We start from the raw sequence: 27,103 nt of genomic DNA on the forward strand, positions 1-27,103 counted from the left end.
TATTCAAGATACCTTTTAGCTTTAACATTCTGTGTTTCTGCCTCCTTATTTTATGTGTGTATTCAGACCATTCAAGAGACCTGATTAGGTTTGGGGGTTTCTTTTTAAAGTTCAGTGTAGTGAGAGTGAACTTTTTCTCTGTTAAATGTCACTCACACTTAAGTGAAAAGTCAATAGAGTACTAGATACAAACAAAAGAAAACTTACTTTTTCTGTTGATAGTGGTTTAATTTTTTTAAAAGAGGAAAATATTTAAAAGTTTAACTTAGCCACTTTTAAATTAGGTGCTAGAAAAGTAAAACTTCAATACAGATGACCCTTCATATCTGTACATCAGTATGCAGTTTACAGAGTCCTTTCCTCATATATATCATGTCATTTGAAAAATACATTTCTGCAGGGCTGTGTTGTATACTTACTGTGTATTTGATGCTGTGTGTGTGAGCGTGTGTATGAATATGCACATATCCTTACCTCGGGTCTCTATTATGTTTAGTGAAGGAAGCAAACGGTCTTCAGAGACAAAATGAGAGGAGACGGGAACAGACAGATTAAAACCATTTAGTAGGTTACCCAAGGCACATAGAAGGACACATAATTTTAGAAAATCAGCCTCTAGCAGAAATAAGTAAAGCTAAGAGCAGATCTTGCCCACAGGCCATAGTTTCCTCATACTAGCTCTATAGCTCTCTACTCTGGTCCTAGAGAAAGAGGAAAGTTAGAGGCACAAGAGAAATAACATAAAGCACAGCCTCTGTCAAAAGTGACTTGCTGTTTGTTTAATAAGCATTGACTGAGCGCTAGCACTGTGTCAGACACTTGGGGATCAGAGATGGATACAGCATGACCCTTGTTCTTGATTCTACAAAGGGAAAAGGGTCCGTGTAAAAAGGGCTGAATGTGCTCAGAGTGTGTAATAGCAACGTTCAGTCCCTAAAATGAAATACTGGTTTTATGGTATATGTCCCTGGAGTTAGCAAACTCTACAGGGGTCTTGGAAATAATCCTGATTCCACAGTTGGTGGTTCTTAGTCTTCTCCAACGTTAGAGGGCAAGGGAGCAGGAAATGAGGAGGCTACCTTTAAACACCATCCAAAAAGTGAGGTTGATGATGTTGGGATCATACACTCACATTTCCTCTTTCAGCGTTTAAAATTGTGTTGGGGGGGGACTTGTTTAGTGAATCATGTTTGGGAAGCATTGCCTAGTATCTGCCAAAATTTCTTTTAATTCTGTTTTTCCACCTTTGCAGCTAAGATATCAACATGGACTAGGGACTCCAGACTTGAGGCAAACCCTCCCTAACCTGAAAAACTTCATGGAGCACGGACTAATGGTCAGGTGGTGAGTACCTTTCTCTCTCATACCCAGAAACTGCAATGTGGATAATAATCCTGAGAAACTTGCCTGACTTCCACATCGCTCCACAGCTTCCTTCTGGGTTTTCTTCTGTAATAAGATATCTGAAGAAAAGGAAAGGCAGCCATCATACTTGTGTAGGTCTAAGCTCCAGTCTGGCTAAGAGGGCGAAGCACCCACGAAGGGGGGTGAGTTCAAAGGGGTGCTGTTTGGACATGGGAAGGTTGGCGGGACAAGGAATCCTTGAGAGCTTGGCTGAAGCAGAGACTAGAGGATAGCCATGTGATTCGTAAAAGGGGGACATGGAGCCCCCAGGACTTTTCCAAAGAACAAGCGAAGGACAGAATAAGCATCAGGATCAGTGGTTGTGAGAGTGAAGGGAAGAAAGCACACAAGGAATAGGTCAGGCTGTCAGGACCTAGTCTGAGACCAAGAGACACACACATACTGGAACGTTTCTCACATGTGATGTCAGTGCCTGTTGTGCCATGAGGGCAAGCTGCTGCCTAAAAGTGCTTTGTCAGGATGGACATGACCCTCTTCCAAAGACAAGGGGAGAGGGAAAGTGATGCAAAGAAAACATTAGATGATTCGTTTGACTTAAATAAATGGAAAGCTGTTGGCTCAAGTCATTTAGTAATTCGAATCCTTGGATGATGGGCAATGACTTACAAAATCACATGAATTCATATCAGGCCTTTAGTTAGACAGCTGGGAACAGCACGGTTTCTTCTAAAGAGCACTGGCTTCTGATCCCAAATCTTTTTTGATTTCCTATGTGAATTTTTGTTTTTTAAGTTTTGAGATTCCTTTATTCAAGCCAAATTGTTCAACCTCTATCACAGTGTAACACCCTATTTTAAAAACCTCAAATAAGTTATCCATGTAACCTTGCCATTTCAATTTTCTGATTTGCTGTGTGAATTTAAACTCCTGCCTCTCTGAAACGTATTTCCTCATCTGTAATCCCTGCTCTGCTCATCTCACTGGTTTGTGGTGAGGATGAAGTGAGATGGTAGGTGGAGAAGTAATTTGTGGGGAGGAAAGTACAAGCATAGTTTCAGTTTCTTCTGTGTCATCAAGATAGGCCTTGAGGAGAACAAGAAAGTGGCATCTATGATTTACCTTTGACGTTTTCTGTTTCTGTCTCATGATCTTCAAAATGCAAATTCTGGATGTCTGACTTTAGATAGGACTTCTGTTAAGCAAATACACAATTGTTTAAAAAATTCTACTCAGAATATCAAAATAATTATAAAAAATTTGTGTTGATATGGACCTGTATGCCCTGAGGAATGAGGTCTAGGAACTGAGTTTTAATGTAAAACAATAATAGTAATGATAATAATAATTTAAAAAGTGAGCTAGCAGGCATGTATTTAACATTGTCAGTGTAAAGTTCCGTGATAGGTACTCTGGAGGTAACAAGAGGTATAAGGCTCAAGCCCTACCTTCAAGGGATTTGTCATCTAGTTGGAAACAAGGTATATAATTCATGAAAGGTTTTATAACACAAATGGTAAATAACTTAAAATGATCAAAAAAAGAGGCAACTCACAGCACCACCTGATTAATCAACTAAAATGAATCTTGTTCAGTACAGACAGCAGATTGTCCCAGTGTCATTTATTGAAGACTCTATCTTTTGTCCACTGTTGATAATGCCGATCTCTTTCATGCATCAAGTTCACTTACACACAGATCTGTTTCCAGGCTCCCTATTCTGCTTCATCGTTTTATTGTCTATCTACAGGCTAGTACCACATTTTTAATTAATATAAGGTGTAATTTCTATAAGTCTTATTGAGGTTTGAGCATCTCTCTTCCCTCTGACATTTGGAACCACTTGAGAGAGGAGATACAAGAGACAGACTAATAGGAATCAAAATGTCAGTTTTATTACTGATAAAGCTGAATTTTCCAAGTGGCTTTAGATCTATAATAAAAAGGCTTGCAAAGACATCACTCAAAATTAAACTTACTTTTGCAATCACGATGTGAACTGGAGAACCTCAGGCTTTCCCCGCAGAGGCAGGCCCTTAACTATACTATAGAGGGTTGTCAGGTGACTCCTCCAAGAACCCAGATGGGGCTAAGCCAAGAATACGCAGGTTTTATTTTTCCCTCTAAATTCACTGATTAGAAAAGGCCCTCCTCCTCTAAGAGCGAGTGGGAGGATGGAGAGAGGCCAGGAGCGTACTCTTTAAATCATGTTCCTTCATAGCAAGGGAAAAGGAAGATTTCCCCAACTTTCTTGATATCTGGTCGGGTGAGGCTCCTACTTACGATCCTTCTTCAGAACTCTTTTGGCTTTTCTGGACTTATGAACTGTATCTGAGTGATTTGACAGCTGTATGATATTGAGTCTTTCTAACTGTGAACATGGTATCTCTTTATATGCTTTGTCTGTTTTTTAAACATACCTCAGTGAAGTTTTAAAATTTTCTTCATAAAGATCTTACACATCTTTTATTAGATACTTAGTCCTAGGTAGCTTACCATTTTGGTTGCTGTTATAAATTTTTTTATTACATCATCCAACTTTTTTGTGGCTAGTATACAGGACTACTACTGATTTTTGTATTTTGAGAATGTATCCAGCAGCCTTGCTAACATTAATTACAATGGTTTATCTTAGATTCTCTCAGATTTTTCTGTGGGTACGATCATATTTTTTTAGTGAATGATGGTGTTGTTTCTTCCTATTTTTACAACTTTTATTACTTTTTCTTGTCCTTTGTTTTATTATGGAAGAGGAGCAGCAATAGTGGATATCCTTGTCTTATTCCTGACTTTAAAGAGAATACTTCTTTTCACCATTAAGTATTATATTTATTGCAAGTTTGGATAGATATTATTTATTAGCAAAAGGAAGTTTCTTTCTATTCCCAGTTCACTAAGAGTTGCTTTTTTTAAAATCATAAATGTGTATATTTTGGATTTTATAAAATGCTTATTATGTTTATTGAGATAACACTATATTCTTCTTTCCTGTGTTAATAACTAGTAATACATTTTCTGATGTTAAATTATCTTTGCCTCCTGGGCTATAATCTGCTTGGTTGTGATGAATTATTTTTTGTATATTGTTGGATTCGATTTGCTGATTTACTTTTTTATTTTTTTAAAGCTTATTTTATTGAAGTATAGCTGATTTATAATGTTGTGTTAGTTTCTGCTTTACAGCAAAGTGATTCAGTTATACATATACATCATTTTTCATATTCTTTTCCATTATGGTTTATCACACAGGATGTTGAATATAGTTCCCTGTGCTATACAGTAGGACATTGTTGCTTATCCATTCTATATATAGTAGTTTGCATCTGCTAATCCCAAACTCCCAATCCATCCCTCCCTTACCCCCTATCCCCCTTGGCAACCACAAGTTTGTTCTCTATGTCTGTGAGTCTGTTTGCTTCATAGATAAGTTCATTTGTGTCATATGTCAGATTCTACATATAAGTGATGTCATATGGTATTTGTCTTTCTCTTTCTTACTTCACTTAGCATGATAATCTCTAGGTCCATCCAGGTTGCTGCAAATGGCATTATCTCATTCTTTTTTATGGCTGTGTAGTATTCCATTATAGATACAGGTATAGGTGTATAGATCGTATCTTTTTTTTTTTAATTTTATTGGCGTATAGTTGATTTACAATGCTGTGTTAGTTTCAGGAGTACAGCATAGTGATTCAGTTATACATATACATATATTCATTCTTTTTCAGATTCTTTTCCCATATAGGTTATTACAGAATACTGAGTAGAGTTCCCTGTGCTATACAGTAGGTCCTTGTTGGTTATCTATTTTATATATAGTAGTGTGTGTTTGTTAATCCCAACCTAATTTATTTCTCCCCCACCATGTTTCTTCTTTGGTAACCATTAGTTGGTTTTTGAGTCTATTATTTTTTAAATTAGATTCCATGATTTGCTAATATTTTTAGGATATCTGCCTCTGTAAATGAGATGAGGCTAGCCTATAATTTTTCTTTCTCATATAATAATCTTTGTCTGATTTTGGTAACAAGGTTGTAGCAGCCTCATAAAGTAAATTGAGGTGCTTTCCCTTCTTTTCTATTATTCTTTTCTGTTCTCTGGAACAGTTTATGTAAGATAGGAATTATCTATATCTTGAAGGTCTGAAAAACCTAGTGTTTTTCATTTGTTGAGAGGGAAAGTATAGATTTTTAGCTACTGACTTAATTTTTATGATGATTATGAGTCTATTTATGTTCTGTTTTTCCAGTTCCTCCTTAACATACTCCAGCCTGATTTCAGTTCTATCAGTATACTGAAATTCCTCTTATCTAGGTAGGTGTCTAGAATGCTATGTTGCCAAACCCAGCGGCCACTTTTCCATCCTTATCCTACTAGTCTGTATTTAGTGTCATTTGGCCTTGCTGGCCATTCCTGCCTTCTTGAAACATTCTTTCTTGGCTTCCACAATACTACCCTCCCCTGGTTTTCCTCCTTTCAGCTGCACTTTTTCTGCCTGTTTTTCCTGTTTGTCCTCCTTTTCTTGATCACTAGATATGGAGATCTCCATAGTATTCTCCTTTTCTCTCTCTTTCTTCTCATGTGAGCTCATCCACTGCCCCCATTTTGAAAAACATCTATATGCTATGACCCTCCAAGTTATGTTTTCAGCGTAAACCTCTCCTGCAAACTCTGTAGTCAGAGACCTGCTTGACACCTCCCCTTGGAGTATCACAGGCACCTCAGCCTCAACATCTAAAACTGTCCTTCACCAGGCTTCTTCAGCTCAGCAAATGACACCCTGTCTACCCAGTTGCTCAAACCAGAGAAACATCCTTGATCTCCTTCTTTTCTTCACTCCTCCCTGAGCCAGTCTAGTTCATCAGCAAACCATGTCATCTCTACCCACCAAGTGTACTTCCAACTATCTCTGCTGCCACCATCCCAGTCCAAGTCACCACCTGCTCTTACGCAGACACTGCACCAGTCCAGTTTGCCTCCCTAATTTCACTCTTGTCCCACCTCTGTTCATTCTCCGCGGCAGCCAGAGTGACTTTTTAAAATTTTAGCTATATCTTAATCACTCCCTAGCTTCAGCGGCTAGAGTAAAATCCAAGCCCTTTTCTGTGGTCTCCCGACTACCTGCCCCTCCCCCTCCTCTCATGTATAGTCCTATACTGACCTCCTCTTAGCATGAAAACGCTCTTTCCTGACTCGTCACACTCGCTGTCCTTCTGTCTAGAATGTGCTCTCCCTCTTGCTTCTCTCCCACCACCATCCATCCCTTCATATAGAGGGAACAGTTTTAGAAAAGGCACAGTAGGTTTACTGGCAAAGAATAGACCACTTAGCTAGAGTGCACATTCATTTTAGGAACAGAGAGAATCTGGGTTTTGTGGTACTTAGAGCTTATGCAATTTGGGAACCCTTTTAAGAAAACAATACAAAACTGAAAATACAAAATTAGGGGGAAAAAAGTTAATATTTTAAGTGAGAAACAAGATCACAACAAATTACTGGAACTTTAGAGATCAGATCCCTTTCCCTTTCTTCTGTGATCTCTTTAGACAATTTACCCAAAATGCTTCCTCACTGCAACCTGACTGTCCTTTCCCTCCTAAAACACCATCATTTCCAGCAACTCTCATTTCTGAGGTTCAGATAAATTAAATGACTTTCCAGGGACTTCCCTGGTGGTGCAGTGGTTAAGAATCCGCCTGCCAATGCAGGGGACACGGGTTTGAGCCCTGGTCCGGGAAGATCCCACATGCCGTGGAGCAACTAAGCCCGTGCACCACAACTACTGAGCCTGCACTCTAGAGCCCATGAGCCACAACTACTTAGCCCACGTGCCACAACTACTGAAGCCCGCATGTCTAGAGCCCGTGCTCCGCAACAAGAGAAGCCACTGCAGTGAGAAGCCCGCGCACCGCAATGAAGAGTAGCCCCCGCTCGCCACAACTAGAGAAAGCCCACGTGCAACAATGAAGACCCAGCTCAGCCAAAAATAAAATAATTTAAAAAAGAAAATAAATAAATGACTTTCCAAGCATGATTGACCTATGAGCCTGTGGCAATAAGACTGGAGTCTAGGTCTCCTGGCACTGACGTAGTAACCCATTAAGCCCCAAACTCACACATTATGTAGTGCCCCTCTGAGCCACTGTACCAAGCACATTAACACTGAATGAGTAGTAGGTACCACTTTATGGTGCTGTAATGAAAAGTAGGCTACTGAGACAGATGCAGAGTACCACAAAATGCATGCTACATTACGATCCAAGTAAAGACCGCTGTGGAAGCCAGGCTGGAGGTTACAAATCTAAACAAAGCTGGAACAAACACTTTTAGCCTCAGAGGAAACCTCAGAATTTCTGAGAGCAGCCATGAACTGAGGAGTTACCTCCCAAGCCCGTGCTCCTTAGGGCAAAGGGTAAAAAAACTCACGCTCCTAAGGGAGCCTCTTACATCTTTTGTAAAAGAAAACACTTCCAGTTTCTGTGTGATTGTTACCATTCACAGATTGGTCCCTCGTGGACCGTATGTTCTTTTGGTGCCGAGGATTTCAAACTGGCTGTGAGGGTCAGTGCAGTCACTGAATTCCTCCTTATCGTAAAAGCTTCGAAGTTATGTGACAGCTTGTTTTGTTTTGCTTTTCAAAGAAAAGACAATGTGATTAAAATTCCTTTAACGAAGTGATTTTTTTTCTTTCACATTACAGAATTCTTATATCAAAGCATCTACCTGATTAATCCTAAAACTATCCCTTTTCCACATGAACGCAGTTACCTGGGGCACAGTTCTCAGCGCTTTATGCTAGTCCTTTCCAAAAGAAGTCTCCTTTTTCTCATCCTTGGATCAGTAACCTCGTTGTAACTGCCAAGCAACACAATTTTGAAAAGCAGAATTTCAGCTCAGAGGTTGTACTCTTGAATATTTTGGTTAAAAGCCACCAGCATGCCACTTAAACATAGCATTTTTTTCTTTCTTTTACTACTAACTACAAAGTGGTCCAAGATTCCAGTTGACAAGCGCATGCACAGCTGATGCTGGTGCTGAATTATGGTCAGGGGAGAACGTACGCCCAAGGCGCTGCTTGATGGCTGCCAGTGAGACGATAAGTTTAGAACTGAGAGGAAGAGATTATGTGCTGTGTGGCTGTGAATGGGCTGTGCGCCGGGGCCCCCGCATGCAGGTCCCGGGACAGCACCTCCACCCTCTCTCACCCCAGCTCACCTGACCTCGAGACATGCCCCGCTCATTTCTGACCTCAGTTCTTTTCTCAGACAAGTTCCCACCACCTAGAATCGCCTGCTTCTGCCTCTGCCCTCTCCAAACGTCGCTCTCACTTCAAGATCCAGTTCACGTCCTACCTCATTCATTCACTCACTCAGCAGGTGCAGAGGTAACACGTCCTCCCTCCGTAGCTTAAGTTCACTTCTCCACCAAGTCTTACCCACTAGGCTTTTGAGCAGCAATGAGCAGGCAGTGAAATAGGAACAAACAATATGTAATAGACAGCAGCAAGTATGAGTACAGAAGAAAGGTGGATAAGTTATTTGGAACATTCTGAGGATGTCATTTACTTCCTGGTGTGAGGGGTGTGGGTGAAATTGGACGAGCCTTCACTAAGAAGATGGCATTTAGTGGACCTGGAGCACAAGGAGAATTGGGGTGTGTGAAGACTGGGGTGTAGGCCAGAGTAGGAAGCCGTTGCCCAGTTGTAAAGAGCATGTAAGACTACAGGTTTGAATACCAACTCTCCCACTCACTGTCTCTGTGACTTCAGGCAAGTTTAAGCTCTCAGCTTAAATTTCTCTGTAAAATGGAGATAATAGTGCGTACCTGATAAAGTTGATATAAAGATTAAATATGTAAACACTTAGCATCCTTCCGGCACATAGTAGTGCTCAATAAATGGTAAGTATTATAAATATGTAATAGATAAGAGAATCATAGTTATTATCTCTGTTTTAAAAATTAAGTCCATTCTTTATTATAGGTATTTTGTTTTTCCCTTAAAATCTACAGTCTTCTCCTTACAGATAGGTATAGAACATGGTTCTTGGTCACATTTTTAATAATGGCTCATGCTGCCTTGTACGTTAGTGGTACAAAATATTCACCATCACCCTTCCACTTTTCCCCAAGTCCTTTATATGACCCTTCTGAAGCCTTAGAGATAAGTACCCTACAAATCTATTTGCCTACCTACTTTTTTTGGTACCTACCTTCTTTGGTAACTCTCACCTCTAGTGAGAAGCTATGTAAAATAAAAGTTTCTTATTTGTAGAATTTTCCATGTTTTTATTTAAGCTTCTAGCAACCCTGTGAAGGAGGCAGGGCAAGGATGATGATTACTATATTACAGGTCAGAAAACTGAGACTTAGAAATATGAAGTATTTGCCAAGATCACATGATAATAAGTGATGGAACTGGGACCAGAAACCCAGGTTGTCTGACTCCTAGTTGCATGTTCTTTTTATCATACCAGGCTGCCTCTTATTAGTTAGCGGTCATTCTTTTCCTTCTCTGCCCTTCCCCAGCCCTCCTGTCTCTCTGCCACTGAATTTCTAACACCTATTACCTTCTCCAGGAAAGCCCATCAAAGTCAAATCCAGAAAAATACACTCAAAATCAGGACAGGCAGGTCTGGTGAAGACATTCTTTGTTGCTTATTGTACCCCATTTACTTCAGAGATGTAGGAAACTCATAAGAGTCATAAAACTTAGTGAAGAATTTAAAAACTTTAAGACCAAAGGAAACAAAAATGAGTATATGTTTCAACTCCATTGGTTAAGAAACAAGAAAGCTAAGGGAAGCACATGAGTTGGCTTAAAACATATGTTTGCCCGAATTTCATGTTTTTGTTTTTGTTTTCTCAGAATAAGACATGATAAAAGCAGGATTTCAAAACCATCTTTCCTGCTTTATACATGGAATTTTTTATTCTAAGTTCAGTTTTTACTGACTGTAAAGCTTCACAATTAACAGTGGAAAGAGCACTGAATTTGGGAACCAGAAAACATAGGCTCCAACTTCAGCTCTTTCCTTTAATTTTCATAAACTGTTTTTGAGTATCAGTTTTTTTTTAATGGAGTTAATAGCACCAGCTGTATTTCCCAAGCATAATTGTACAAAACAAATGAGATAATGTCTGTCCAAGTGGTTTAGAAACTAAAAAGGACTATACAAAATATTATTAAGTATTATTCATGCATTTAACAATTCATTAAGGGTCTCCTCTGCATATAGCACTATTCAAGAGATAAAAGAAAATTCAGAAGTGTTAGATTTGCCCTGCCTTTGCTTAGTTGACAGTTGTTTAGTTTATAATCTGAATGAGTACATAAGACAAATATTTTGAAGAACAAGACTTGCAAAAATATTCTCATGCGTTGTTCAGTCTCACTGTTGTGTGGGACTTAAGAGCCTGAGCCCCGGCTTCAGTGGACAGTCCGTTACAATGATGGCGCTCAACCTTGCACTAACTTAACTTGATGTTTTAGGACCAGGTGTGCCGTTTTTATAGAGACCGCATGAATTTCAGTGACCTTAGTGAGAAAACTGAGGAGAAGTATCCTTGGCTGTTCTGCAGCTTGCTGGGATACTTCTGATTCCCTCCAGCGTTTAATGATGCGACTTTGCGAGAAGCAACTAGTGGCTTTATGTAAGGTCATATCATTTCAGTGGTAAAACCTCTAGGTAGTATTTCTGCTGACCTATTTCTGATCTAGTTCTCTATTCCTTTCTATAAATAGAATAAAACTCGATCAAGCTTTTTTGAATGAACAAACGAATAAGAAAGAAAGGAGCTAAGAATTTTGACACATGTTAAGAAAATGGGCTTTTTCAGTCAGTTAAAAATAATGAAAATCTAGAGCAAGTGAGCCAGTCTTTCTATAAAACCAGAAGGTAGTGATATAATAATTCAGCTCTTAAGGCAAACCATCCACCTGTGAAAATGAGACCCTATCCAGCATTAACATTTTTTTAAAGCCTTACTTTTTAAAAGCAGATCTATCTTCTCTCCTTCCCTCCATCATTTGCTCATGCTGAATTCAGAACTAGTCTCTAGCAGGTGACCCCCGAGGGACTTAAAAACCCTGTTGTCTAGCTGACGTTGGTTTTTAAATTTAGATCAAATGACATTGTGTTTGAAGTCTCAAGAGCACTACTTAAGGTAGCTGTATCATATGGGCTTGCCTTTCAGAGTGCTCCTTGCAGGCTGGCATCCTTAATAGGAAAAGTGAAGCCTGGTCAAAAATAAATGAAAAAGAAAGTTTTATTGGAGTTATTTACTCTAAGACAGCTATTTTAGACGGAACCTTGACAAGTCATCTCATTGCCTCCAGACAGGAACACTCAAGGCATATGGGTATCTATAGTATTTTAAATGACCTTGGGGGACGAGGCTCCTTCCATAACTCATTCCAGAGTTTAAACGCCCTCGCTTCAGGAAATTCTTCCCTATATTTAACTTACAGGCCCCCTTCTGCGGTTAACACCCATTTCCGCTTTTTTCTGTCCCCAGTCAGGATAGAGAACAGCTGGCCAACATCCTTTGTGTGCTAACCCTCCATCAGTGAGAAAGTCATTTGGGCATCCCTGGGCTGCTTTTCTCAACCTCCAGCAACCAAGTCTTTGAACCAAATTGAGGTCTTTTTCCGTTTTTATTTGTGCCTTGTCTCTCTCTCGTCATTCCTTTTGATTATCAATGAATAAAATTTGGAAAACTTAAAAATATACAGACGAGGGGAAAACAATAGCCCTATAATCCAGGGAGCGAAACCACTGTTAAGTTAGTCCGTTTTCTGTGTGTTTCTTATGCAGTTGAGATCATGTCATCTATACCAGCCCTGAAATACAGTCTGATCCACATATATAGAAACTTACATTTTCTGGCAGCCACATTGAAAAAAGGTAAAAAGGAATAGGTAAATTAATTTTAATTATAGTTTTTATTTAATTCCAATAAAATATTAAAATGTAATCAGTATTTTAACTATTAACAAAATATTTCACATTCCATTTTTTATACTAAACTGTCTAAATCCGGTGTATATTTTACATTTATAGCACATCTCAAATCCAGCTGGCCACCTTGCAGGTACTCAGTACTGTGTGACTAGTAGCTATAGTGCTGAAGCACAGTCCTCGCAGTTGTATATGCTGCTTTTTTGTCTATCATATCTTAAGCCTTTTACGAATGGCGTTACAAAAATTTTAGCATCATTTTAGTGGCTGCATAATAGTTCATCATTTAGACTTACTATAACTGTATCTTTAGAAAGTTTTGTTCTTTATAAGTAACCCTGTAGTGTTCTTTTTTTACTTCTTTTTTACTTTTATATCAACTGTTTCTCAACACATTGCCAAAAGAAAAATAACATAAATTATTCCTTTTGGGTGCAACTAATCAAATCCACTTATTCATAAAACAAATATATCCACTTAGCATCTGCTGTATACTCTGTACTACATTAGATTGGGAAGTGGAGCAGTGGATTTCAAGGAATAGAAGACCAGGTCCCTCCCACACATTGCTTACAAGACTTGGCTCCACAGTTGGACTGCACACATATTGTATTTTATTCTGACTTAAATAGCCTTCCCTTCATTTCTTACTCCCCTCTGCCCCTACATATACACACACAGCCTGGTTGACTCCCCCTTATGCTTCAAAGTGCCAGTCAAAGGGAGCCACCTCTGCTGAGTCCTCTAGGTGACTGCTGGCTCCCTCCTCCATTATACAAAATGTATATACTGTGTACAGAGCACCATGGTGTTCTGGTTATTGGCTAACTCTGTCTTCTCTACTAGAGTAGAAACTCTTTAATGATAGAAACCTTATCTTATAAGCCTCTTTATTCCCAGTGCCTAGCAGACTGCCAGGGCAGTGAATGTGGATGTCAGTAATATCTAACTGAAATACTTGTTGAAATACAAGTGATGATATTAAGCATCAGTTGGATAATATAATTACAAGTATTGATCAAGGAGTTCAGAGTTCAGAGAGCACACTTTAAATTGGCATATGGTTGAAGAAGGCTTTAACAAAGGAGGTAGGACTTGAATTGGGCTTTGGAAGATGATCATGCTTAAGTGAATGGACGGGAGATATCATGTTCTAAGAAGCCTCTTTTTCAGGAGGAATTCTTTAGCGTGTGCTAAGTATCAGCAGATAAGCATTTTTCTAGATCTAAAACACTATAGTAAGTTTCAAGAAGGCTGTAGAGATATGGTCTTGGCCCATCAAAAACTGTCAGGGCGGGGCTTCCCTGGTGGGGCAGTGGTTAAGAATCCGCCTGCCAATGCAGGGGACATGGGTTCGAGTCCTGGTGCAGGAAGATCCTACATGCCGCTGCAGAGCAGCTAAGCCCATGTGCCACAACTACTGAGCCCACGCGCCACAATCTCTGAAGCCCAAGTGCCTAGAGCCCATGCTGCACAACAAGAGAAGCCACCACAATGAGAAGCCCGCACACCACAACGAAGAGTAGCCACGGCTTCCTGCAACTAGAGAAAGCCTGCGCATGGCAACAAAGACCCAACGCAGCCAAAAGAACAAACAAACAAAAAACAAACTGTCAGGGCTTTGCAGAATTAGAAATTACCACTGGCTGCTTCAGTATGATCTTTGAGTTTAAGCTCTGTTTCAACTTTGGAGTTGTTAAAGGTCGTTTTATATGATGCTTGTTCAATAATCCTTCTGGTAGTGGACAGTTGTATATAGATAATAATAAGTATGTCATTATAGCTAATATCAAATGACCATTACTGCAAACTAGGCACTCTTCCAAAGCATTTTGAATGGATTATTTAGTTAAGTCATTTAATCCTCACAACAGTCAAGTGAATTAGGGCCCATTATCCCCTCTCATCTTACAAATGAGGAAACTGAAGCACAGAGAGGTTTAAATAACTTACATGTAACACAGCCATCAAGTGGAGGAGCTAAGATTTGATCCCAGGCAGAACAGCTTTAGGGCCTCTACTTTAACCATCACCCTGTACAGCCTCTCTTATAACTATGTTAAAAATAAAATGTTTTATACAGGGATCATTTAGCATCTTGTGGTTCCAGAAAAGGAATCCTATTATTATAACCCTCCCCTATTTTTCTTCATTCCTCTGACGGCTCCTTATCTCATTTGCAGGCTCCTCTTCTTCTACCTCATCATAAAAGACTGGAGCTCCTCAGGCTCAGTCCTTAGCCCTCTTTTCTCTGATTTTTTTCTTCACCACCCTTGCCCAGTGATCTTATCTACAACTATCATTTTAATTATCACCCGCATTGAAAGGAAGCACAGTGTAAATCTTCAGCCCAGATCTCTTTTCCGATATCAGACCTCTATTCAGATTGCCTCCTGGACCTTTTCACAGCACATTCTGTGTGCCCTTGTTTTTTTCTTCCTGTCTTCCACCCCAGCCATCACAAGCCTCATGGTCTTCCAGTGCTCTGTTTTCAGCAAATGGAATCTCCATCCATTCTTTTACGCTGGCCAGGAAGCCAGCTGGTTCCTCCCTTTCCCTCTTACCCCCATATCCAACCTTCACAGCCTCTGCTGATTTCCCCTAATATGTCTATTTGCCTGTATCTATACATTTCCACTCTGGCCCAGGCCTCCATCATCTCTCACCTGTACTACTGCACAGCCTGTGGTCCCCCAGCATCTGCTCCAGACCCTCTCCACTCTGTTCTCCAGCTTCAGTGAGAGTGTACCTGTCAAAATACAAATTAATCAATCAGTCTCTTTCTTTCTCTCCTTACCCCCCTAGACAGACAGACAGACACACACACACACACACACACACACACACACACACACACACACAGACACACACCCTAGCCTAAAACACTTTAATGACTTAAATAAAGAGAAAAATGCTAAACATGGCCTCTGGGCTTCTGCAGGGTCTAGACCTTGTTTTCCTCTTAAGCTTTATCTTCTGCCGTGCTACTCTTCACTAGATGACCTTTAGAGTCCTCAAACGTTCTCTCTCTTGACATAGGGTCTTGACATATGCTATTCCTTTTGCCTGGATGCTCTCACCCACCCACCCACCCACTCTTTACCTGGTGAAGAAGTCTACTAGCCCTTCAAATCTTGGCCTCTACTGGGTTAGTTGCATAGCATGTGTCAGAGGTTGTCATTTTGAATTTATATCTATAATTCTGTGACAAATGTCTATCCTCTCCCACTTATAAGCGCCACAGAAGCAGGAACCATGGCTTTTTCCAATCACTATTGTATCCCCAGAGTCTAGTGCACAGTGCCTTGTGCATAGACACTCACTATATATTTAAATGAGGGAGTAAATAATTTGTTAATATGTTCTGTTAATATACATACAGTTTATACTGCACCTCTTGCAGTAGTACAGAGGGCTACAAAAAATAAGGTTCCCAAGACATTGTCCCTGAAGTCCCACAGTCTCTAAGCAGTGATTAAATGATGGCTAACTGTCATTTAAGCATTTCTTCCAAAGGCCTCCAGCATCTCTGAAAATGGTGGCAGAGCTATCCTTTTTTCTTTTAAAATAAACAACTAAGGCCCCGTGGTTCGGTTCATGTCAGGGCTTATTAGAAATGTGATGGTGGTTCAGCTTTAGCAGTGTCTTTCAAAAACTTAATTTCATAGATTCTGTCATTGGCCTCTGGAGTCTAAAGCTTCCTTTAGCTCTCTCTGCAAGTCTACTTTTTAAATTCTGACCAAGGTTTAAATTTCCCTATCAAGTTCTTTCTGGGGCTGGGCTGTGACATTGCTATTCCTCTGGTTTCCCTGGCAAAGGTCGTTTTTTTTTTTTTCTAGTTTCAGCATAAACACTTTATCACTCCCATGTTTCAGGTGCTATCTAGACACTCCGAGGGGTCATCAGGTATCCTTCCTGGCATCTCTTTCTGTTTCTGCAGACCATGTACAGTCCTCATAATGTTTGTTGCCTTGCCTGGCTGTGATTTCAGTACGTTAAATTTGTGTGATGATTTCTTAAACGGAAAGCTGATGGGTGAAGTGGTTGACCTGCCAGCTCCTGGGACCTTCTGTCTCCCTGGAGGATCACTCTCTATTCCCTAATCCCAGGGAACTCAGCCTTGAAGGAACCAAGCTGGCTTCCAGGTGGGCTCCATGCTGTGGGAACCCCTTCAGCCTCTGTTCATAGCGTATGCTGGGACCTTTCTTTTCCAAGGTGGGCCCTGTTGCCCAGGACCAGGGAGGCCCTCACATCACAGAGTCTGGGGAAATGGATTTCTTCAGCTTGCCTGTTTTATCCTTTGCCTGTGGAATTTTCTCTTTCACAAATTCGTCTCTCCATCAGAACTCACTTTAAATAAAATCTAAAGGCTCCCTTGTTCAGTTATTCCTTTTTAAACTCTGTTTCTATTTAGTCAAGCTTTGGCAGGAAAACTTCTAAGCGGAGCCCAGGGGAAAAGTGACCATTGGCACAGATTTTAGCCTGTGCTTTGGGCCAAGATTGTTTCTATTTTTATTTTGCTTCTTGTTTTTGTTAACATCCAGGGCACAGATTAAGCACTTTCCCTTATCTGTAATGGTGAGAGACCTTTAGATCACTTGCCTTTGGCCAAGATTCTGCATGCTTAAAACTATTAACCCCCAGCTACCTCCTGGGAGATAAGAGCTAGCTGTTCAATTTGGCTTTTCCAAAAGGAGGCTGTGTGCTTCTACTTGATCTGAGATAGAAAAAGGAGAAAGGTAAATCCCAACCTTTGCCGGATTTTCAAAGAGGTTAGTAGCCTAATTTATGGGTTGTCTTTTTTTTTTTTAAACTAACTTTATATTGTAATTTCTCAGCTGCCAAAAGACGTAATTCTGCCTCAGCTTCGCCTTGGCAACCTGCTTTTGGCACTCTGTGCAGCCCTGTCGTTGCTCTGCATTATTTAAGCAGTAATCTTTAAGAAGGTGAGAAACTATTATTGCTTTTTAGCAGAGTTGACATGCTATTGGCGCAGAGTAGTACCTAGAGCTTCAAACATTTCTAATGACTGTAAACCAACTTAAACACCTCCATGTAGATGTCTCACTGCCATGAGGTCATAGTTTGCTACAAGGGGGAGAAAGAAGAAGATCAAATGTTATTTAAAAGTGTGGGTTGTTGTTTTTTTTCCCTTCTTTTTAAGTATTCTTATTCCACTGAGCTGTGGCTGTAGGTTTTGGCCAGGATCCAGACAATCAAGATTTAGCATTTTGACCAGCTGTGATCTAGTAATGTTCCTCAGAGGAAACATTTTGTAGGAGGGAAAGACACATATTTGAGACTGTGAATTGTACTCCTTCCTAATACTTTACAGTGTGAGACCTGGTTGTAGACAGATAAAACAAGCACAAGTGAATCTGAACGAGAACAGAGGGAAAAAAAAGTTTTCAAAGAGCTAACACTTCACTCCAGCTTGAAGAACTCTCTTGAGGTGGGAAATCTTTACATTTTCTCTTTATTTCACTTTTCCCTAAGTCTTCACATTCATATCATTCCACGGCAGAATGTATTTCTGTTCATAATTGATACTTAGAATGCATTAACATTCTTATAACAGCATAACAAGTCTTAGGAAGTAAAAATGCCACACAAACTTAATGTAGGCAAGAAGAGAAGAGAAGGAAAAGGTATCAAGCCACTTGACCTAAAAAGTATTATTCTGATTCTCACTCCTCCCTCAAATAGAAGTAGAGTGTGTTTTGGTGGCCAGTCCTATGGATTGGGAGAGAGAAGGAAATTAACATTTTTCAGTCAGACTCCCTCTGTTAAAGCACAGTTAGTTGCTTTGTGATCTTAGGTAGGTTACCTAACCTCTGTGCCTCAGTTTCTTCATCTGTAAAATGAGGATGTATACTTCATAGAGATGTGAGGATGAAATGAGACCATGTATAAAGCTGTTAACAGATTACTTATTCCCTAGTACTTCATAAATGTTAGTTGCTATTGTTCTATTATTAATAATTTATGGAGTACCTACTCATTGTACTAAGAATTTTCCTTGTATATTTTATTTAATCCTGACTGCAACAGCTGTTAGATGGATATACCCATTTCACAGGAGAGGAAACATAGGTTCGGGGTAGTGAAGTGCTCCACCCGTCTCCCATATTTTATAATGGTGGAGCTATAGTGAAGGTCTGGAATATTATATATGGGAGATGTGGAAATGGGAACACATTTTGGACCAGTGCTTTACTCACTTGGTTTCCCCTCTCCCAGTCCCTTTTCTGTAAAAAGAAGCTATAGCTTCGGGAAATAAAACCAACAGAAAAGGAAGATGGGGAGAGAGTGGTGGGGCAAGGAGAGTGGAGTGGAATGAACTGGTTCTGCTGTCTCCCGGGTTGGGCTGGCTTCATGGCGAGGTATTCGTATAATGGTTATAGAAGTGCTGAACAGGGTCCTCCTCTTTTAGGTTGGGGAAGCAGAGAAATTCTCCCTCTTATAAAAATTCCCTCTCCCTGAAGCTAAATTCATAAAGAAAAATGACACATCAGAGGTTTGGGGACAACTGGAATGTACCTCAAAGGATTCTGGGAAGCTCTTCTAGTCCCTCAGCATTTGGTAGATCGTGTAAATAGAGGCAGTTGAGCATTTCCACTTGATTCAAAGCCTTTCCCACCCCATGTCCTCAGGAAAAAGGAAAAAGCTGGAATGAAATTTCACATTGGGCAGAATAAACCTTTTGATTTAGTACTTTCTCCCCCAAACTCTTTTACACTTGCCTTGACTCCTTATCTTCTTGCAGGCAGCTCCCTGATGGGTAGGAGTGGAGATGGGGGGTGGGGGGTGGGAGGAGCTGAGTTTGTTCCTGCTATAAACATTATTCTGTATAGGAGGAAACAGTAGAAGGAATGAGATCTAGATTCTGGTCGTTCCTCTGCTACCTGTTGCCGTGTGTTTCCGTCTAAGACATTAATGTCTTTGAGCCTCAGTTACCTCTTCTGTAAAATGAGGCTAATACTTTTGGAATCCAGAGCCCATGGAAGCAAATAATAACGACAGCAACCACAATTACAGCTACTACTGCCATCGGTATATATGCCAGGCATTCTGCCAAGGATTTGAAGTGTGTTATTTTATTTAATCCTTACCACAGTCCGATAATCTATTTTACAAAGAAGAAAACTAGAGCACAGAGAAGGTAAGTGACTGCCTACAGTCATATAACTAGCAAGTGGTGAGTTCGACCTTAAGTTATAACTCCAAATAAACAGGATCACAGTTGCCGATCCAGAAGTTTGAGCATCCTTTCTCATCACCACCACCATCTCCAGATATCTCTAGATATAGCTGAAGAGATAACAAAAGGTAACTGACTGCAGTAAATAAGGACAGAATGAAAAAGAAATTAATGACCTTAATTTAGAGAGATCAAGGAAGATTTGGTCCAAAGAAGCCAAATTTAAACCCGACTGTCCTCCTTGACCTCTAAACTCCAAGCCACTTGCCTTCTCCCTCACCATGCTATTGTTGGGATCCTAGGATATCCTTTTTTACTTGTAGCAAAAAGGCTTATTATTAAGTAATTTAACAGTCCCTGATGTGGTTCAGTTATTCAACGACCTATGCCCTGTTTCACTAAACCGTGGCCTAGTAAATTTGTAATTACAACATCTTTGGGTTGTTTTTTAATAAATTCCTTTTAATTGCAGCATTAAACCCCAGATGTCATGTTTCCAGTTTGGACCTAAGCCAAGCTAGGAGAGGCATCCATTCAAGGCAAACAGCTGATGAGAAGAATGTGTGCAGTGAACTGGGGGACTCAGTCCAGTTGCTAAAGCTCAGGCTCTTTGCCCCCATATCTAGTGCCTTAGAACATAGGGACCCTTGGCTGAAGTGGAGGATAAAGAAATGCTACTACATTTCCTGCTGCATCCACTCTTCCCCAGAACACTCAGGTTTACTCTGGTTGTCTCTAAGAGTAGAAATTCCCTGTGAGTTATTCATCACTATTTAAATACTGTACTAATTTCATTTGATAAGTAAATTGTCAATTGCCTTTAAAAATTGGTCTTAATAATTAGTAAATCTAGGCATTTCAACCTCTTCTTCCATCTAGATAAAATAATTATGAAGCCAGACTGTAATCAGACAAAAAGAATCTTGAAACATTCTGGGCATTCTTTTTTAATCTATCATTTGCCTTTTTGGGGGTTTTTTTGTTTTTGCGGTACACAGGCCTCTCACTGTTGTGGCCTCTCCCATTGCGGAGCACAGGCTCCGGACGCGCAGGCTCAGTGGCCATGGCTCACGGGCCTAGCCGCTCTGCGGCATGTGGGATCTTCCCAGACCGGGGCACGAACCTGTGTCCCCTGCATCGTCAGGCGGACTCTCAACCACTGCGTCACCAGGGAAGCCCGCTACCTTTCTCTTTTTAGGCAATAATAGAGGTATAATGTTCCTATTTTTCTTGTAAGAATTTAACTAATACCAAAACGTGTAATGAAGATTCCTTCTAGAAACCTTCTATTAAATATGAAAGTCAGAATTATTTTATTAAAAATCTATGCCTTGGGCTTCCCTGGTGGCGTAGTCATTGAGAGTTCGCCTGCTGAAGCAGGGGACACAGGTTCATGGCCCTGTCCGGGAAGATCCCACATGCCGCGGAGCGGCTGGGCCCGTGAGCCATGGCCACTGAGCCTGCGCGTCCGGAGACTGTGCTCCGCAACGGGAGAGGCCACAACAGTGAGAGGTCCGCGTACTGCAAAAAACAAAACAAAACAACAAAAAGAACAAAACCAAAAAAAAATCTATGCATTGTGTTTTTATACAGAAATACAATAGTTTGTTTTTTAATAGTAAAACTTTAGAAATACCTTAAATCCACAAAAATAAGAAAATGATTAAGTAAGTTATGATATTCCATTCAATGGAGTAGCCATTTAGAATTGTTTACCAAGAGGTTTGAATAACTTCCAACAACAGGATACAGAATTGTATATATATACTGCAAACACAGCTTTCATTTTGGTTTTTGTTTGTTTGGTTTTGTGTCTTTTTTAAATTAAACACACATATATAAAATCAAAGTCTGAAAGGAAAATATCCAAATAATGGTTATTTGATGGGTAATAGGCTTTTGAGTGATTTTTATTTTTTAATATGGTTTATATTTTTTAGTTTTCCAGGGAGTATAAATTATTATAATAATTAAAAATGCATGTGTGTTTGTATATATTTTAATGCAGTCATTCAACACTTGAGCTGTTTAGACCTCAGCTATCTTAAAAATTTGGAACATTGCTAAGATTCTGGAAGTAATAAAAAATTAATTCTGAGCAGCCAAAACTAATGTTACAAAACTCATATAATAAAGCATATTATGCCCAGGATATCTGCTGGTCCATCACTCAAATCCTGTTTACTCTTGCTTTGCACACAATTCTCAAGACATCTACTTTACAAGAACACAGCAAATTAGAAGCAAATGTCAAAAAAGGAGAAGCGCTCACAGGCAAGAGCACTGACTTGGCCACACGTGACAGCCTGACAGTGAGAGAGGACACAGAAAAGCCTGAGTGCAGACTTAAGAACTCGGACTCAGATCCCCGATTCAGAAACACGCCCCTGAAAGACCCATAGTCTCTCTACTATGTCATAGTTAGTAAGACATGTTAATACTGATGGCCCAAAGTTATCAAGAAAATACATTTTTTAATTGGAAAATGAATAGATACATGTATATGTATAACTGAATCAATCACTTTGCTGTACACCTGAAACTATCACAACATTGTTAACCAACTATACTTCAATATAAAATTAAAAGTTAAAAAAACTTTTTTTTAATAAAAAAAGGGAAAATACCTTTCTTGTTCAACTTTTTTTAAGATTATAAGAAAGACTAGGGCTTCCCTGGTGGCGCAGTGGTTGAGAGTCCACCTGCCGATGCAGGGAACACGGGTTCGTGCCCCGGTCCAGGAAGATCCCACATGCCGCGGAGCAGCTGGGCCCATGAGCCATGGCCGCTGAGCCTGTGCTCTGCAACGGGAGAGGCCACAACAGCGAGAGGCCCACATACTGCAAAAAAACAAAAACATAAAAGATTATAAGAAAGACTAATAAAAATTTTTGAAAGGTTTCATGGCACATAGCTGCAAATGGGAAAAAAAGACAGTGTGTGATTGTAGGGTAAACGTTAGATATGTAGACGTCCTTATTTGTCTCCGTAATACCTCATCTTCTTACCGTTAAGAGGGAACGTTTTACTGTTTCTTAGGTTTTCTAAATTGTATTTGATACTGTCATTACCCGGGTTCTCATAAAAATCCAGGAAAACTGGGTAAGATCCCAGGATCAGGATGTCAGCAAATGCCAAAGTCTCCATCTCACAAAAGCCTTTGAATCCATGCATCGAAACAGGAGTAACGTCATCAGGGACCTACTGTTGATGCACAGGGAACTCTAATCAACATTCTGTAATAACCTATATGGGAAAAGAATCGGAAAAAGAATGGACATATGTATATGTACAACTGAATCGCTTTTCTGTACACCTGAAACTAACAACATTGTAAATCAACTATACTCCAATATAAAATTTTAAAAATTAAATTTAAAAAATAGGGGTAACACCCCAGACCCAGAGCTCAGCTATAGGTTGGGCGGGTTAAAGCTATAGGTTGGGTGGCAGCAGGGAGGGTGTCAAGTCATTCACCCTTCGTAGCCATAAGTGGTTAAGCACCTGGCCTGTGGTCCCGTGCCAGCAATAGCACCTTCAGCGTTCCGGGCGGGTTTACCTGGTGCTTCCCACCCCTCATGGGCTGTGGTGGCAGCTGAAAGCGTGGCCTGTCTGCCCAGAATAGGCTGTCTGTGGGTGGTGCTGATGCTGTTTTGGTTTGATTACCTAGGGCCCCTGCAGAATCATGTAGAGAGGGACACTTGTCAGCAAGTAGCAGTGAAAACAAGAAGGCTGGCCAAAATGTGCAGCGTACCCCATTACTGAGTTTTGACAACATATTAACTGAGAACCCAGACTAAGGCCAACAAGTTTTGCTCTGCTTAGTTTTTCTTGAGAACTAAAAACAGTAATTTACTAGTCTACTTGCCTGGTTCTGTGTGTGCCCCAGTGAGCACCCCTAATTAGGAAATCGCTCTTGGCACCAACACTCATAGCCAAGCAAGGGAGCCTGATGGGCACATGGATTAGAAGAAGCCTTTTGGTTGCCTTTCCTCAAGAAGCTTGACGAACCTTTGCTTAGACCACAGGGATAGTCGAGCATCAAGAGCGATCTGAGAGGAGAGGGGGCCGGAGCTGGCCTAAGGGTTTGGGGCTGTAGACACAGGTAGAAGGAACCCGAGATCCTTTCTTCTTTCTCAGTTCACTTACCATGACTGTAATTTGAAAATGTATTATTTCAGTAATTGTGGATGTCTTTCTACTGCAAGATTGGAAGCTCCTCAGAGGCAGGGCCAGCATGTCTAACATCTGTTTCCCCTCCTCAAGGCCTGGCACACGTAGCAGCTATTTGTTGGATAGGTATAGTTTTAAGTCTAACCTCTGCTCCTGCCTGGTACTTGTTTTTGCAAGCCACTTCTCTGTGTGTGTTTCCTCATCTGAAGAACACCAGTCAGATGGATCTTGTGTTTGCACCTCCCTCTGTCTCTGGACCCAGTTTGTTCATATAGTTGTACTGAAGCTGACTAGCGTCAGCCAAGTATGATGTCTAGAACTGTGATTAGTACTCCAGAGGTGGCTTCACTAGCGTAGCTTACAAACTGACTATCATTTCCAGAGTCTGGGTACTCTATTTCCATTAACTAATTATTATTTATTATTTCAGACTTAAGAGTAATAACGTATACCCTGCTTTCTTGATGGGGTTTCCGTGAGGACCAAGTGAAATGATGTATATGAAATAACTTCAGAAACTATAATGCTTTGGGTAGCCAAACAGGGATTATTATTGCTGGCCCAAAAGTATCCTCCTGAGAAGTAACTCAAGTTTGAAGGAAGGTACTGAAGACCAAGTATTGTAAAGTGTGTGTGACTAGCGTTATAAAGGAGAGGTCATTTCCCAAGTTAATTTTTCGTTGAACACACACACACACATACACACACACACACACACACACACACACATCTCCTTGGTCCTCTCTCTGCCACTTATCTCATGCAAGGCAGTTAGCATTTGGGTATTGGAAAAGCTATTGATCATTGAGCTATGAGTCATGGGTTTTAGTCCAGCCTCACCCCTGCCTCGCTGAGGTTATCGTGGGCAAGTCATTGAAGTTCTCTGTCAAATGAGGATACCTGCTTTATGAAGGTAAAATAAGACTTGAATATTAAAAACAAGAATAAGATATTGGTAGCCCTTCAGACATAAGAAGTTGATCACATCCTCAGATATTTTTCTTTCCAGATCCAGTCCCTCCAGTTGCCTCGACTCCTCCCCATATGACATTGTCTCTACCCCCCGCCCTACCCTCTGCATATATTTCCGTATATCTTGTATCCTTCTTAAAGGAAGCTCCCAATGCTGAACTCAGAATACTTTATGTTGCATTTTGTATTTGGACACCAAAATTAATACTAAGGTTGAGTATTATCAATTTGTATCATCTCAAACCTAAATATGTTATTTCCTATCTCTGGATCCAGAAGGTTTAAGCTGAGTTCTGAAGTTGAAAGTAACTTCTCATTTTTGTTTGTCTTCTAGCGACAGACATCACACCTCCAGTGCAATCCCTGTTCCAAAGAGACAAAGCTCCGTATTTGGGGGTGTAGATGTAGGCTTCTCTGGGGGGATGCCTTCACCAGACAAAGGACACCGGAAACGGGCCAGCTCAGAGAATGAGAGACTCCAGTACAAAACCCCTCCCCCCAGTTACAGCTCAGCATTAGCCCAGCCTGTGACCACCGTCCCCTCCACGGGAGAATCTGAGAGAAAGACAACATCTCTGTCTTCCTCCTTGGACACCTCCTTGGACTTCTCCAAAGAAAACAAGAAAAAAGGGGTAGATCTGACTGACAGCTTCAGTGGAGGCCATGGGAGTGTGAACACTAGCCAGGAACAGGGACAAGCCCTCCCGGGGCCTCCAGCCACAGTCAACGGCACCCTCCTGCCCAGCGAGCAGGCCGGCTCCTCCAGCGCCCAGCTTCCAGGGGGGTTCCACCCGGTCTCCGAAGCCGAGCTCTGCTGTACCGTGGAGCAAGCAGAAGAGATCATCGGCATGGAAGCCACAGGCTTCACCTCAGGCGATCAGCTGGAAGCATTTAACTGCATCCCCGTGGACAGTGCCGTGGCAGTGGAGTGTGACGAACAAGTTCTGGGAGAATTTGAAGAGTTCTCCCGAAGGATCTATGCACTGAACGAAAATGTATCCAGCTTCCGCCGGCCACGCAGGAGTTCTGATAAGTGAAGCGAGCGGACAGACGGTAGGACCAGGATAGAGTCACTGCTTGAAATGAGGATAAAGCTGCACTGGTTACCCTTTGTAATAATTATGACACAAAATGAATATTAATGGAGGATATTCCTCAGAAAAATAGACTTTGTGAATCAAGGAGGGACTCAGGATCATTGTGTATCAGTGGGCCAAAGTTAGACTTTGCTTGCAAGATTTGCTTTTCAGGCCTGACAGTTATTTTAAGGCAGAAGTCTAGCTCTAGTCACCTTATAGGCATTTGACTGCTTTTTTATTTACACTTCTGTGTTATCCTCAGAGGGAAGATGATAATATATAAATAATATAATGAATTTATCTTTAGTTTCTTATAAGCATTTGCCCTCACCATAGTTTATGAAACTTTGGGAAAATTGAATATTCAGTAAAAGGTCTCCAACATCCACTGAAGGATCTTTGGCCGTCCATTAAGTTGATGAGTTAGAAGCACAATGGCCTCCTTATAACCAGGCCCACCTGCCCCTGCCCCTGCTCCCAGACTTCACAGTCAACTTAGCTGTCACCCCTTCTGCACAGTAGATAACCTTGTGCATCCTGACGACTGAGGACATCACATTTGCTGGTTCTTTAATGAAGTTGCCATTACCTTCCACCTCTTCCAGTCAGCCATACCCTTGCTGCAGCCCTCAGATTATAGGAAAGACCTCACCTCTGGTGGATCCCAGGGGATCCTCAAGGACCCCTGAGGTTACTATAGTCAGATGGCCTCCAGTTCCCTCTGGGGGCCACAGTTATGTGGGCAGAGGCTGTTGTCAAAAGCTGGGTGTGCTTTCTGGCAACACACTCACCATACAGAAATCCCTATATGTAAACCCCATGTTAATTTATTAAATTTCAGTTGGAAAGGAAGGCATTGTATATGATAAAATATGTGTAGAGTCAGGCTGTCCAGTGTGCAGACTGCAAGGCAGTTGAGGTAGTTAGATTAAGAGACTAGATGAGGCATAAAATACTATCGGTATGTGTGCAATTGCATAAATATTAAATTATGTTTTTGAAGTACATTTTCATTCCTGGAGCTCAGATATCATTTGCTATTGCTATATACTTTATATACCCAAGGACATCGCCTCAGGGTTGCAAGCTCTTTAAGGAAATTTTATGCTTATATCCGTGTATTGTATAAAGAATAAAAATTGAGTTTACTTCACTCAACCTGATTTTTTTTTTCCCCAGCTTTGAAATTCCTCTTGAACCTACATCTCCGTATGTTACATCGTGACAGCACTAGCCTGAACAAAACCTGTGGCTGTATCTAAGCTAATGCCGTTGACTTCATTTGAGTTTACATATTGTGTGTAGCAACACACCGTCACAGGCGTACTCTGCAGTAGCTCATTGGTCCTCCATAATGA

At 40.7% G+C, this 27,103-nt stretch overlaps 1 protein-coding gene across 1 annotated transcript in view; it reads left to right on the top strand.

The window, feature by feature from the left end:
- UVRAG (UV radiation resistance associated) overlaps positions 1–26,898 on the top strand; it is a 352,887-nt gene extending 325,989 nt beyond the window's left edge. Inside the window, 2 exon segments of the mRNA XM_067750404.1 lie at positions 1,253–1,344; positions 25,001–26,898. Coding sequence (XP_067606505.1) covers positions 1,253–1,344; positions 25,001–25,703 — 795 coding nt within the window. The 3' untranslated portion in view covers positions 25,704–26,898.
- The last annotated feature ends 205 nt before the right edge of the window (positions 26,899–27,103 follow it).

Source organism: Pseudorca crassidens, chromosome 9 (assembly GCF_039906515.1).
Source record: "Pseudorca crassidens isolate mPseCra1 chromosome 9, mPseCra1.hap1, whole genome shotgun sequence".
NCBI lineage: Eukaryota > Metazoa > Chordata > Mammalia > Artiodactyla > Delphinidae > Pseudorca > Pseudorca crassidens.